This window comes from Urocitellus parryii, chromosome X (assembly GCF_045843805.1).
Source record: "Urocitellus parryii isolate mUroPar1 chromosome X, mUroPar1.hap1, whole genome shotgun sequence".
Taxonomy (NCBI): Eukaryota; Metazoa; Chordata; class Mammalia; order Rodentia; family Sciuridae; genus Urocitellus; species Urocitellus parryii.
The window spans coordinates 91,662,773-91,675,627 of NC_135547.1; the positions used below are offsets into that span (position 1 = coordinate 91,662,773).

Sequence of the window (12,855 nt, forward strand, 5' to 3'; positions counted from 1 at the left end):
CCCAATGTGTCCCTCACCCCCAAGGACAAAAGGAAAAGCATGGTATAGGCACAGGCTCACCTACATTGCTGCTGCCAATTCTGCACCTGCCAATTACACCTCCTTTCCTTAAAGAGTCACTGGTCTTGAGCTGACATCTCTACAGCCACCATCTCCTCACTTCCTGCTTGTCTTTGGCCCCTTTTCTCTATCATCAACTTTGTGAGTCCTTCTTTTAGCCAAAATCTCTCAAGCTAATCCAAACTCTCTCTTTACCTTAATAGCTGCCTTATAAGTTAATCACTGTCTGGCAGTCACTGTTCTAAATGCCTTACACACATGACATCATTTAATCCTCACCACCAACTTTTGAAGTAGGTGCTGCTATCGACTCCATTTTGATATGGGAATGTTTAGGCACTGTGAATTCTGGGGAGGGAATTTGAATCCAGGAAATCTGGTTCTAGCTTCAGGACCCTTCTAGTTCCTCTTTTCCTTTTTTCAACATTGTGAATATTTTGAAAAGTTGAAAGGAATTTATAGTGTATAGAAAGCACGCATATACTCATCATTTCGATTTTCCAATTAGCATTTTGCTACAATTGCCTTATTGTATCTGTTTATTCTTCTATCCATCCACCAGTCCATCTTAAATTCTTGATACATTTCAAAGTAAGTTACAACAATTTCATTCCCCCCAAATTTGAAAACTTAAATGAAATGGACACACTCCTTAAAAGCCACAAACTACCAAAGCACACTGAAGAAGAAATAAATAACCTAATTGATCCTATTCTATCTGTGAAGGAAATTAAATTTGTCACTTAAAACCTTCCCACAAAGACAACACCAGGCCCTGATGGCTTTGATGATGAATTCTACCAGACATTTCTGGAAGAAATAATACCAATTTTATATGAACTCTTTCTGAAAATATAAGGGAAGATAATACTACCCAGCTCATTCTTTAAGACCAGCATTACTTTGATACAGAGACCAGCCAAAGGTTTATCAGTCTAAAATCCCTGATAAACACAGAAAAATCTTTAACAAAATACCTACAAATCAAATCTAGTGACATATAAAAAGGATACTACATCATGACCAAGTGGATTTTATCCTGGCAATGCTACATTAGTTCCTATTTTAAAAACCAATCAACATAATTCACCCATACCAGTATACAAAACGGGAAAAAATATATGGTCATCTCAATAGATACAGAAAAAGCATTTGAAAAATATCCAACATCTGCTCCTGATAAAGACCCTCTGAAACCAAGAATCAAAGGGTATTTCCTCAACCTGATAAAGGTATCTACAACAAAAGCATATAACTAACATTAACAATGAAAGATTAAGAACAAAGCAACAATGTCTGCCCTAGTCACTTCCTCTAAACACTGCATTGGAGGTCTTGACAGTGCAATAAGGCTCCTTTCTCCCCCATGAAAGGGCACATGCTGGAAAGGACCATATAACATTCTTTCCATTCACAGATAACATGATTGCTTATGTACAAAATATTTTATAACCTACCAAAAAGCAACTACAATTGATCAGTGACTTTGGCAAGGTTGCAGGTCACAAGACTAATAATTGTATTTCTATAGGGTAGTGACAAAGAATTTTCAATTGATATCAATAAAGCAATACTGTTTACAGTAGCATTGAAACCCATGACATCTTAGGGACAGGTATAACAAAATATCTAAGATTTCAAAGCTATAAAAAGACTTGTATATATCACTATACTTCAAAAGCAAGTTTGATAGTCACTTATAATATTTTTTAGGTAAAACTTACTTCCTATGACAGGTACAGATATTATGCGTACATTTTTTGAGTTTTGGTGAATACACCTGTGTAACTCTAAACTTTATCTAGTTATAGATAGAACATGTTCCCATACCCTTTTCCAGCCCATTGCTGAGCCATATCCCATTTCTAAGCCCTGCTATGAATTTTTTCCCTTAGGAACAGCTATCAGAGAACTTCATATAAAAGAAATTGTAGGGTCTGTACTCTTTTTTATAAGGCTTCTTTCTTTCCTGAAGTTCCTTTCTTCAAGTAATACATATTAAGCATTTTCAAACATTAAAAGTCATTTCAAAGGTCTGCTATGAACAACAATTTGACACATGAATGGACTTCCGGTTTAACAGCCAAAATGTGTCACTAGGGATGTCATGGGGAAGGAATCTGGCAGTGAATGGGTAGGTAAGGACTTAGGAGGTCCTCCCAGAAGAACCCTGGGGGATGGTAAGGCCTTGTGTTAGAGTGATAGGTCATGACCAGGGTAGAACAGCAGCCAGTTTAGACATGGGTCTCCAATAGACACAGTTTAGACCTGGGTCTCCAAATTTGCAGCATCAAATAATTTTAAAATAGGAAATTAAAGGCAGTTAGTGCTGCTCTGTATCATGCCCTGGGCCTAGCACTCTATAAACTGCTCTTGGGTTCTCCTCAAAATGGATCCATGAGGCAGCCATGATTTTCTTCTGCATTGGAGATGAGGTGATAAGATTTTTCTTACTACTGGAAATAAACATTATTTTCCCTTTTAAAAAAATCATGAAACTTAGCCAGGTTCTGTGGTGCACACCTGTAATCCCAGTGGCTCAGAAGGCTGAGGCAAGGGGATAGAGGTTTAAGACCAGCCTCAGCAACTTAGTGAGGCTTGAGCAACTTGGCAAGACCCTGTCTCAAAATAAAAAAAAAAAATTTTAAAAAGGCTAGGGATGTGACTTAGTGGTTAAGTACCCCTAGGTGTGACCCCAGGAGGAGGAGGAGGAAGAGGAGGAGGAGGAGGAGGAGGAGGAGGAGGAGGAGGAGGAGGAGGAGAAGAAGAAGAAGAAGAAGAAGTAGAAGAAGAAGAAGAAACAACAATTGTGGTAGCTGAATGACTCACTTAAGGTCTTCCAGATTCCAATTTCACAGGATAGAATCCCAGTCCTGTTCATTTTGTGAACCAAAAGTTACTGTATCTAACTCTCAAGATGCGCAGGTGTGTTAAGATGTTGGTGGCTAAGGGTCTTGCCCAAGGTTACTAAGCAACCATCTAGTAGAAACAACGGCTATCTCATTACCAGGAATTACAACTATCATATTTTCAAAAGGTTCTAGTTTGCTCTTCACACAGACAATAATGAAGTTCACCCACTCTAGAACCAGGTCCTCACCTGCACTGGTGGCTTCCTGGGATTCCAAGCGTTGCCAGGTGCCAAGCTGCTGTCCTCAAGAGTACTGTGCTGAGGATTATGATAGCAAGCAGAACATCGGATACACTGGTGGTGGTGGTATCTGCACTTGTAGCAGTTGGACATCATATTTCTCTTTAGCAAGGCAGGACAGATTTCCCCAGAACAATAAATGCAAGGGTCATGGACTACAGCTCCCTGAACACTGCAGGAGTAAGAGCAGGTCCTGTGGTAATCAAAATCACCACAGTGCAGTGGCTTACAACACATGGAATTTTCTAGACCTTTGCTTGCAAAGCATTCTGAGTAAGCAGGAGTTTCTGACTGAAGGGGTGACATGGAATGAAATGGTTGGTCTGTGGCATGATACGGTTGTTCTGTGGAGTGATATGACTGGTCCATGGGATGGCGCCTCAATTCCCGATAGCTGGAGCTCATTGACTGAAAGTTGGGGTCTATAGGTTTTGGTCTCTGGCTAAAAGTCTTGTTGCTCTGAGTGGTTAAACCTGGCAAATGAGATGTGGATAAGGATTTGCTGCTCTCTTCAAAGAACCTTCTTCTGTCTGCAAAGGGCAAAAGGATGGCTTCCTCCCCAGCTTGGACAGGAGAAGTCTTCAATTCCTTGTTGTCACCTGGGCTGGAAGGGCCTTCCATGGCTAGTGCCACATGTGGCTGCAGGTTATGCTCTGGAGACCATCTCCAGTGACCTCCACGGACTCCATGATGAGCATTTGCTTTCTCAGAGTCTGAGGATGTGTCAGAGGCTTTCCACCAGGAGTTTAGGCCCAAAGAGGACTGGCCAGACCTCCGGCCAGGGCTTTTTTGTCCCTCCGGGCCTATCCTAGATTCGTGGCTCTCAGGAGCTTGGCTGAGGCACTCTGAAGACCGAGCCCTGAGTATCATGCTTTTGTTGAAGAGCTTATCTCTGGGGCTAGGGGTTTTTTTATATGAAGATAGAAGAGCTGAGTTAGAGGCAGGGAGTGGAGGACTTTCGGGAGGCTCCTGGGTCTCTTCCACTTGCTCCTTAGTGTCACACAGCTGTGACAAGGGGCCTTTGCTCTTCTGAAGCTGGGCCTTCCTCCTCTGAATTTCATTGCGCAGATTGGTAGCAAAGCGCTCACTTTTCCGCCGATTTTGGATTGAGCGACCCCGGGGACCTCCACTTCGCCTACCGCCCACCCGGCCACATTCTTTGGGCTCACTGTCCCCTTCTTCAGTTGTCTCTTTGCTGCTAGCTACTTTAGCACTTGAAGAACAATCTCTGGTTTGAACGAGAGAGCCAGAGGCAGAGGGCTGCTGGCTGGCCAATTCACTGCCTGCTTTGCTTGCTCTGCTTGGGTCTAAGAAACCTTGTTCTGGAGGGTGTCCATCAGTCTCTCCATGTGTACAACTGCTTTGGCTCTGATGTCCTGAACCCAAAGGCCTATCTTCCATTGGCCTGGTCTTTCTTTCTTTGCTGGGCTGGTCCTGGGTTCCTCCTGGAGGGGAACATGGAATTTTCTTCCCTTTGTGGCTGTTGTGCAAAGGGGACAAAGTCCACTGGTGTCCATCCTGCCCAGTGGGAAGCTCTGTCCCTTTGCTGTCCCTGGAATCGAGGTGCACATGCTGCAGGTGGGATGCCAGCAGCTGTTCAGGGGCACTGTGGCGATGCCCTGTGGGTCCTGTGAGGTGTGGAAAGCGGCCAAAGGAGGAAGTCTTAGGTAGCTCTGCTGAAGCCTCACTGAGTGGGCTAGAAACTCTGGTGGAAGCTTTCTCACAGGCTTTGGGGGAACCAAGAACATTGGCTGAAGCCTCTGTCAGTAGATGTTCAGAGCCCTGCTGGCTGGCTTCGGGAGACTGGCTGAGTTCACAGTTCTGATGGCCCTCATTTGTCATTTGCTCTTGTCCACTGAGGCAGCAGAACCTGTTAGGGTTCCTGGGAACCATCATTGTCTCTAAATTCACTTTCTCCTTCTGTTGCAAGGAATCCACAGGCTCAGAAGCCCTGCTCTGCTCTCCATTGAGAAGTTGGGCTCTGGAGGCCTGAAGACTGTCCCGCCTCACTGGAGGTTGTGGTGGGCCCCTGACCCCCTTGGCAGACCCTGGGTGGTGGCCTTCCTGTGAGCGAGATGACGTCAAATGGCCCCCGTTGGTGCGCTGGCTACCTCCCGAGGTTTCAGCCACATTAGGCCGGACATTGGGGACCTTACTTGGCCCTGGGCCTTGTGTGATGCAGTCTGTGGAGGTTGGCTCCTCTGGCCTGAGGGAAAGAGCACAGTCAGATGCATTTGAGCTGGCCGAGAAGGAGCTATAGGCTGAGTCACGTTGATTGGGGTACATGTTCTGGTCAATGGGCAAGAGGTGGCCCTCATAGGTGGCTTGGCCTGGTTGCTCCAGGCTCTCCATGCTGCCAATAGAGCTGCTTTTCTCGGTGCTACAGTGCCGGGAGAGGGGACACCACTGCACACACACGTCACTGTAAGACACAAGGTACACTGGTTAGTTAGCCGAGCCACCAGATCCCTTTCCCACCTTGGCCAGCCCTGCCATTAAAGAAGGCAGGCATCCCAGAGCTACCCATGTCACAAATGAAAGGGCAATAAAGCAAAAAAGTGAAATGCAGAAGAAGAAGGATAGTGGAGTGCCATAGGGATATGGTAAACTGGAGGGACAAAATGACATATAGAAGAAAGATGAGCAAACATCCTTACGACTAAAAGTGGGAGAAAAACATGGGGGCTATGCACTATTTCTTTGCCATGAGTAAGTTTGGAGTTGCTTCTGGGTTGTCCCTGTCCCTGTGGAATCTGTATATGGCTCTCTGCCAGGAGACACACTCATGGAATATCAGCATTAAAAAGGGGCCCTAAAGGCCTGATTCAATTTCAGTCAGACCATTTCATAAATCAGCAGTTCTCAAACTTGAGTGTGTACCAGCATCACCTGGTGGGTATTATCACCACACCAGCCACTGGGCTTCATCCTTGAGTTTTAGGTCTGGCTGGATTCTGAGCTAAGAATTTCTCAGGTGCTGCTGGTATAAGACCTATGCTTTTGAGAACCACTGATGTCTATAAAGCAAGCCCTGCAAAAGAAAGTACTATTGAGGAGGTGATTTTGCCAGGATCACCTAGCTCTAACTAGTGGAATAGACAGGAAGGAATTAGGCATTCCCCTATTCTATTATTATTATTATTATTACTATTACTTTATTAGGTGCTAAGAATGAAATCCAAGGCCTAGCATATGCTAGGCAAGTACTCTGTCACCAAGCTATAATGACAGCCCTACTCCATTCTTTTCTGAGGTCTTACAATATGCCAGGTACTTTACAATAGTCCATTTAAGCCCAATGGAAGAGATTGCTATCCTCTGCTTTACAACTGAGAATGCAGAAGCTTAGAGAGGTTCACTAAGCTCTTAAAGAATCAGATCTGCAATTTGAATCCAGGACTCTATGAATTCAATGTCTGAGATCTCTGATAATCTCTTTTAGACAGGAATAAGAGTAATATCTATATCAGTGGGTTGCTGTATAGATGAAATCAGATAATAAATAACAGCTCAGGTACCTAGCAAGGGTTTGCTACAAGGCAGTAGTCACTGCCTCAATTGTTGTTATTATTATCAGCATCCTCTTTACTACCAGTATTGATACCAGGGTGGCCTCTGCCCAAACATTACTCCCTCATCCCTTACAGCAGAGCCAAACCAGGGGGATCAAGGAGCAGACACTATCTTGAATTTTAAGTGCCATTTCCCAAACACATAGCCAAACAGAGCCAAGTCATGCCAGTAACTCCTTTGACTAGAACCCAGGGGTTGCAGGCTGATTTCAGAAATGCCGTTGCCCAGAAAGCCACAGCTGAGCAGCAGCACACGAGAGCCTCCGTCAGTCTTGCTTTCTGCCTTGCCCCTTAGTCACTCTGCTCACTTGTACTCCATCAATTTCTTGTTGGCAAGAGAACTTGCTGCCCACCGCACCACCCTTCCTGCTGAACAAAACCACACCCCTACTCCAACAAGAGCCAAGCTCAGAATATGTTTCGGTATATTCTAGAACAAACCTGCCTCTGCCCTGAGCCCTTGACTTCCAATGCCAAATAAACTCACTGAGTCGGGGAAAACTCTTAGTTTCTCTGAGCCTCCTCAACAGAAATTCCTTCTTGGAGGGAAGATTTAGTTGCAGAAAGAAAAAAGTAGTTGAAAGCAACACTTTGGCTCTGAGCTGGTCAAAAAGTTGGCTGTGTCCTGAGCAGCTGTTTCAAAAGCAATAGATAACACTGAGGTGCCTGTATTGAGTGATATTCCAGGCAGGTAGGCCCTGTTATCAGGGAGGTCCCTGTTTTGGAGACTTTGGCCCCATGATCAGCTGATGGACTAGGTGGAAGCCCCAGTGCATCATCATAGATAGAGAAGACCACCAGAACAGAACTGTGGGGTCCTTCTACATTAAGAGAGCAGGGGGATGGAAAGAATCAGAGAGATGGACTGAGAAAGTACAGCTAGTGAATAGGGTGAGAAGCAGGACAGTGTGGTGTCTCCCAAGCCAAATGAGGCATTTCAAAGAAACACTGTCCAGAAGGAAAGGGAGAGCTCAAAGCCACAGAGACTTAGCAGAACACTGGGAAAAGAAGCCAGGTATTCTGGACTCCCATGCCATTTCCCATTTTACTGCTCTTAGTTCTAAAACATCCAAGAGGGACCAGGTCAAAGGAGGGGGAGTGGCCAGGCTGTCCACACTCCAGTTCACCTTGAGGGGAGGGCTCTAGACTCACCTTGTGCTGCAACCAGAATGCCAGGACAAGCTGAAGGCTTCAGAAGGGAAATGCATGGTGGTGGCCGCTTCAGGGCATCCCTCCAGCAGCTTGGCCACATGCCATGAGTGCGGCCTACTGACAGGGGCGTTTCTCCTGCAGTGAGAAAGGGACAGGAAGTTGGCTAAGGGAACCAGGGCTGAAATCACTTCCCAGGCAGCTTTCGCCCCACCCCCTCTTTCCCTTCAGCGAGGTAGAACATCTTGCAAGGAGCTGGTGTGGGAATCTGAGTGGCCCGTGTCAACCCCCAGTACCGAAATCTTTATCCAGTGGGTGACCCCTGGAGAAACAGCATGGCAGCTTCACAGGGCTGTTTTCTTCATAGGAATATCCTAAGTGTTTCTCATAGTGCTGGGCATATAGTAGATGCTCAATAAATACTTGTGGACTAAATGAGAGCCAGTGACCAATGAACAGTGAGCCAAACTCCACTTCTTTTTGAGGGGAAACATCAATCTGGCCAATCTTTACCTTTTTCTCTGAGAAAGGAAGAGTCAAGTGACTGAGATATCTGAATGGATCAACACTGTGCTCTGTGGATTCTCCAATTTTTACTCATTCATTTAATAAGCCCTGTTGCATGTTTATTGCTGTGTGGCATGTATGTTGCTCTAAGGGTACAGATATGAACAAAAGTTCTCTTTATCCTAGAGAGCTTATAGATTTGTGAGAGACACAGACCTCAGTCAAATAAAACATGGTAAAGACACTGAGAGAGTGAAAGATGAGATGTGCATGGAGCTGAGACACTTGAATTTGTAGGGAAAGTGGTGGCAGGGAATCCCAACTCCTGCCAGGGGATGGAGGACAAAGTGGTGAACAGCACAGCACTAGGCTGGCAGAGGAGGCTGGCTACCCAGCTGTCAGGAGTGAATAAAGGAAAACAGGTCTGAGGCAAAGGCCCCAGGTGCAGCCTGGGGTTTGCCAGGTACCTGAGGCTACAGCCACAAATCTCGCACTGACTGGCTTATTCAGGACCTGTCCCTGTCTCCTGGCATACTTCACATGAATAGATGCCATTCTTGAAAGTGGGGAAGAAAATATGTGGGGTACGGTTAATGCAGAGACAGACAGACAGTCCACAAGAGTAAATGATAGAGCAAGGGTCAGGAAGATACTTCAGAAAAGGGGGAGAGAGGAGAAACCAAATGTCAGAAAGGGAGAAAATGCTGAGAAAAGAATGTAGAGGAAATACATAGTTGAGAGAATACTACAAAGAAAACCAGGTAGTATTCTCTCAACTATGTATTTTCTCTACATTCTTTCTCAGGATGATAGATTATTTGATAAGTTTTTCACTCATTATTTACTAATTTATTCACATTCATTGTGCTGGGCTCCATACAAGGCACTCATGGTACAGATCTAAATAAGATATACATTCCTGTTTTCATCAACTTTGTTATAGAGTGGGATAAATCAGCTCTCTACTTTATAGGGCAGTGGAAGATTGCAACCTAGCTAGAAATGTCCCTCCCCACAGCAGAAAAACAGAAGATCCAAGTAGTGTAAGGCTAAGGCCTGGAGAGGGTCTTACTCAGGGTATATGGATTGAGTGCTAACAGGCCAGTCACAGAGAAAGTGGTACACAAGGAAGGGCAGAGAAAGTTGGTTGACAAAGATGAGAGCCACCGGTCAGCAGCAGTGACCTTGACTATCCTGTAGTCAGATGGTCAATAAAAATTCATCAAGCATCTCCCAGTAATGTTCCTGTGTACTACTACGTCTCTGGGCTATGCTTCTAGATACTAAGGCTGTAGTGGCCAGAGCACCTGTCCCATTTGGGGCCCTTTTTCCACATCCTAGATTCCTGAAATTTCTCTGGGGCCAGGATATGTGGATAGTCAGCCTTGCTACCTCCTTTTCCCTAACTGTCCACCCCTCGTACTGAGTTCTACTGTGTCTTCTTTTATGATGTTTCTCTAATACCCCTCCCCCCCTCCGTCTCCCTCTCTCCTTCTCCATTCTCACTGTGACCCTTACACAGAATTGCACCACTCCTTCCAGAATCCACCACCACCACATCCTGTTCCAGTTCAGGCCCTTAGGATTTTGTGTTCAAACTACTGCATCCGCTTGCTAGCCAGTCTCTTTGAGTTCCACCTCTGGTCGCTGCTTTATGATCATACCACACTGAATACCAACTGAATCAAGGGCATTCTCCTACTCAAGAATCTTCCCTGGCTCCCTATTTCTTACACTGTCCTGCCTCACATTTAAACTGGACTCGTTTTTCAAAGACTATTTTATTCACCCAGCTCAACCTTTCATGTCTGCTCCAATCACACCATGTATCCAGCTCTCTCCCTTTCTGATTTTGTGCCTTTAACGTTAATTTTCTAGTAAAATCTAGTACAGACTCAGGAGTTGGACCACCTTGATTTGAATCCCAACTGATTAGCTTCTGAGGCATTAGGCAAGTTTCTTCACTTCTCAGAATCCTTGTTTACTTGGCAGTAAAGTAGAAATACGAGTATCTACCCGCTGGGGTTGTTGAAAGATCAAGTAAGAAAATGTATGTCAAGTGCTTAGAACTGGGTCTGGCCAGCCCTTCAAACAATAATAGTTATCACTATGACCGTTCCCCTGCCTAGAGTGTCCCCTCCCTTTTGTTAACCTAAATCCTACCTGTTCTTCAAGGTACTGCTCAAGTGCCATGTCTTCCTGGGAGCTTGTCCTGAGACAAAAACAAGTGAGAAGGATCTGGATTCAAATCCTACCTCTAGAATTTGAGATGTGTGATTCTATGGGAATCACTTGAATCATCTGAGCTTTAGTTCTCAGATCTAAGAAAGGGAAAAATAATTCTTACCTGGATAGGCGACTGGAGGGATTAGAGAGAGTATTCTCCACGCAAATGGGAAACAGCCTGGTCCATAGCAAATGGTCAGTAAGTACTAGGTACTATAATAATGGTTATTAGCTCAAACTTGTCCTGATTGGAAGCTCAAGAGAACTCCCACAAAGGGCACCTCGATTTAATCATCTACTAAGGTTTTGCTATGACACTCCCTTGCCACACTTTGAAAGGTAGCTTACAAAAGGAACCTTGGGATTTCTTCAGAAGTAGGAATAGTAGGGACTTTGGAGATCCTAGGAGAAAATGCACTGCTCAGAGAAGGAAAATTTTAACAGAGGGAATTGGAGCCTTCTAACCTTAGTTTGGGAGAGGAGAGAAAACTTTGTCAGGTTTTGGCTTATTATTCCTGATTTGACTAGGCTTAGAATTAGTCCATGTTTATATTCAAATCCTAGCTATGTGACCTTGGGCAAGTCATTTCTCTGAGGTGCAGATTCTTCCTTTTGAGGGAGGGGATGCTAGGAGTGCAGCCAGGACCTCATGCATACTACGCAAACCCTTTACCACCAAGTCATACCCTTAACCACTTGAGTGATATTCTTTTTATATATATTTTCAGTTGTCAATAGACCTTTATTTTATTTATTTATATGTGGCGCTGAGAATCAAACCCAGTGCCTCACACATGCCAGGCAAGTGCACTACCACTGAACCACAACCCCAGTCCCTGAGTGACAGATTCTTTATCCCTAAAATGGGGAAAGTGACCATCTCCTTCTTATGAGTTATGATCTGAATTAATTGCAATCCCGGGTGTGAAATCAGTACCTGACATAGATATTTTATGAACTTAAAAAAACTCACAGAGGCCATTTATTGAACAGTTATGATGTACCAGGCACTAGGAACAACAAAGACCTTAGCTGGATTATTCCTCATGCTAGCCTTATATGGTAAGAACTATTATTACCCCATTTAACAGATGAAGAAACAGAGATGCATAAAATTGAAGTGATTTGCCAAGAGTACACAGCTTGTAACCAGATGAGTTGGGATCAAGACTCAGATCCCCTAGCTCCTATTAAGATACCACACAACCCCTCCTCCCCAAAGGGGTCTGACTAAGAAAGCTTGTATGCCCCAAACCATTCCCTCAAGAAGCAGTCAGAAAAGGGACGTCTCAGTAGTCCTAGACTGGAAACCACCCCCTCCTGGGCAGTGGGGAAGGGGGTGATCATGAGAAATGAGCAGAGAGGTAAGACAATTCCAACCACCCACCACGCAGCCCAGACCTACATGTGGGGGCAATGACCTAGCACTTACTCTTTCCCCTAAGGCTGGCTCAGACACTAGCATTGAACACACACTCATCATTCATTACACCAAAACACCTTTCTTAAGGAGGCCAAAAGAAAAGAAAAAGGCATTAAAGAAAGAAAGCAGAAGAGAAGAGGAGTGGTGGCCTTGGCAGCCATGGCTATAGGCTGTACCTACCATGAAGTTGCCCAGAGCGGAGAGATGGCTTAGGAGAGAATGAGGTATCCAGCTAGCTCAGACTCTCATCGACAAACCCCGCAGCCGGAGTCCCTTCCTTAACTGGGACCCATCTGCCTTCCAGTTAAGACCTCCTGGGATGAGAAGCCATCAGCCCAAGATCCTGAGTGTGGTCCAAGGGGCTCAGACACAGTCAGGTCCCAGTTGCAAGAACAGGAAGGAGTAGCACTGAAGGCAATGTGTGGTCATCGGCCTAGCTGGGCTTCAAAGTGACCACAGCCTTAGGGAATGAAAGGCAGTATGAAGAGCTAGATAGGAGTGAAGACAGTGCTCCAGGAACTAGCCAGGAACCCTGGTGGCAAAGGGAAGGATGAAAGGCAGTTCCAACAGCATAAACAGGCCCCCTGTTCCCGACTCCCACCTCTTCTGAGCCCTGGTCCACCCCCTCCACAGCTCAGAGGCCAATAAGGAAGCTGGGCCCCCAGCCACTGCTAGAACTCAGGAAAGGAGCAAGGAAATGATGTTTGGGAAAGATAAAGCGGGTGTCTAAAAAGAATTTTTAAAAATACACGTAAGTGAGAGAGAAA

At 45.1% G+C, this 12,855-nt stretch overlaps 1 protein-coding gene across 2 annotated transcripts in view; it reads right to left on the reverse strand.

Annotated features, from left to right (window-relative positions):
- Shroom4 (shroom family member 4) overlaps nt 1–12,639 on the reverse strand; it is a 47,821-nt gene extending 35,182 nt beyond the window's left edge. The window contains exons 1-4 of one of the 2 annotated variants that reach the window (XM_026406744.2): nt 10,787–10,837; nt 10,603–10,651; nt 7,936–8,070; nt 3,161–5,633 (exon numbers count right to left, since the gene is read on the reverse strand). In XM_026406744.2, the coding sequence (XP_026262529.2) occupies nt 3,161–5,633; nt 7,936–7,991 (2,529 nt within the window). In that variant the 5' untranslated portion in view covers nt 7,992–8,070; nt 10,603–10,651; nt 10,787–10,837. Of the gene's footprint in view, nt 1–3,160; nt 5,634–7,935; nt 8,071–10,602; nt 10,652–10,786; nt 10,838–12,268 lie in introns of those variants that run through there. The other variant, XM_026406743.2, reaches the window with a different exon arrangement.
- Nucleotides 12,640–12,855: the final 216 nt, after the last annotated feature.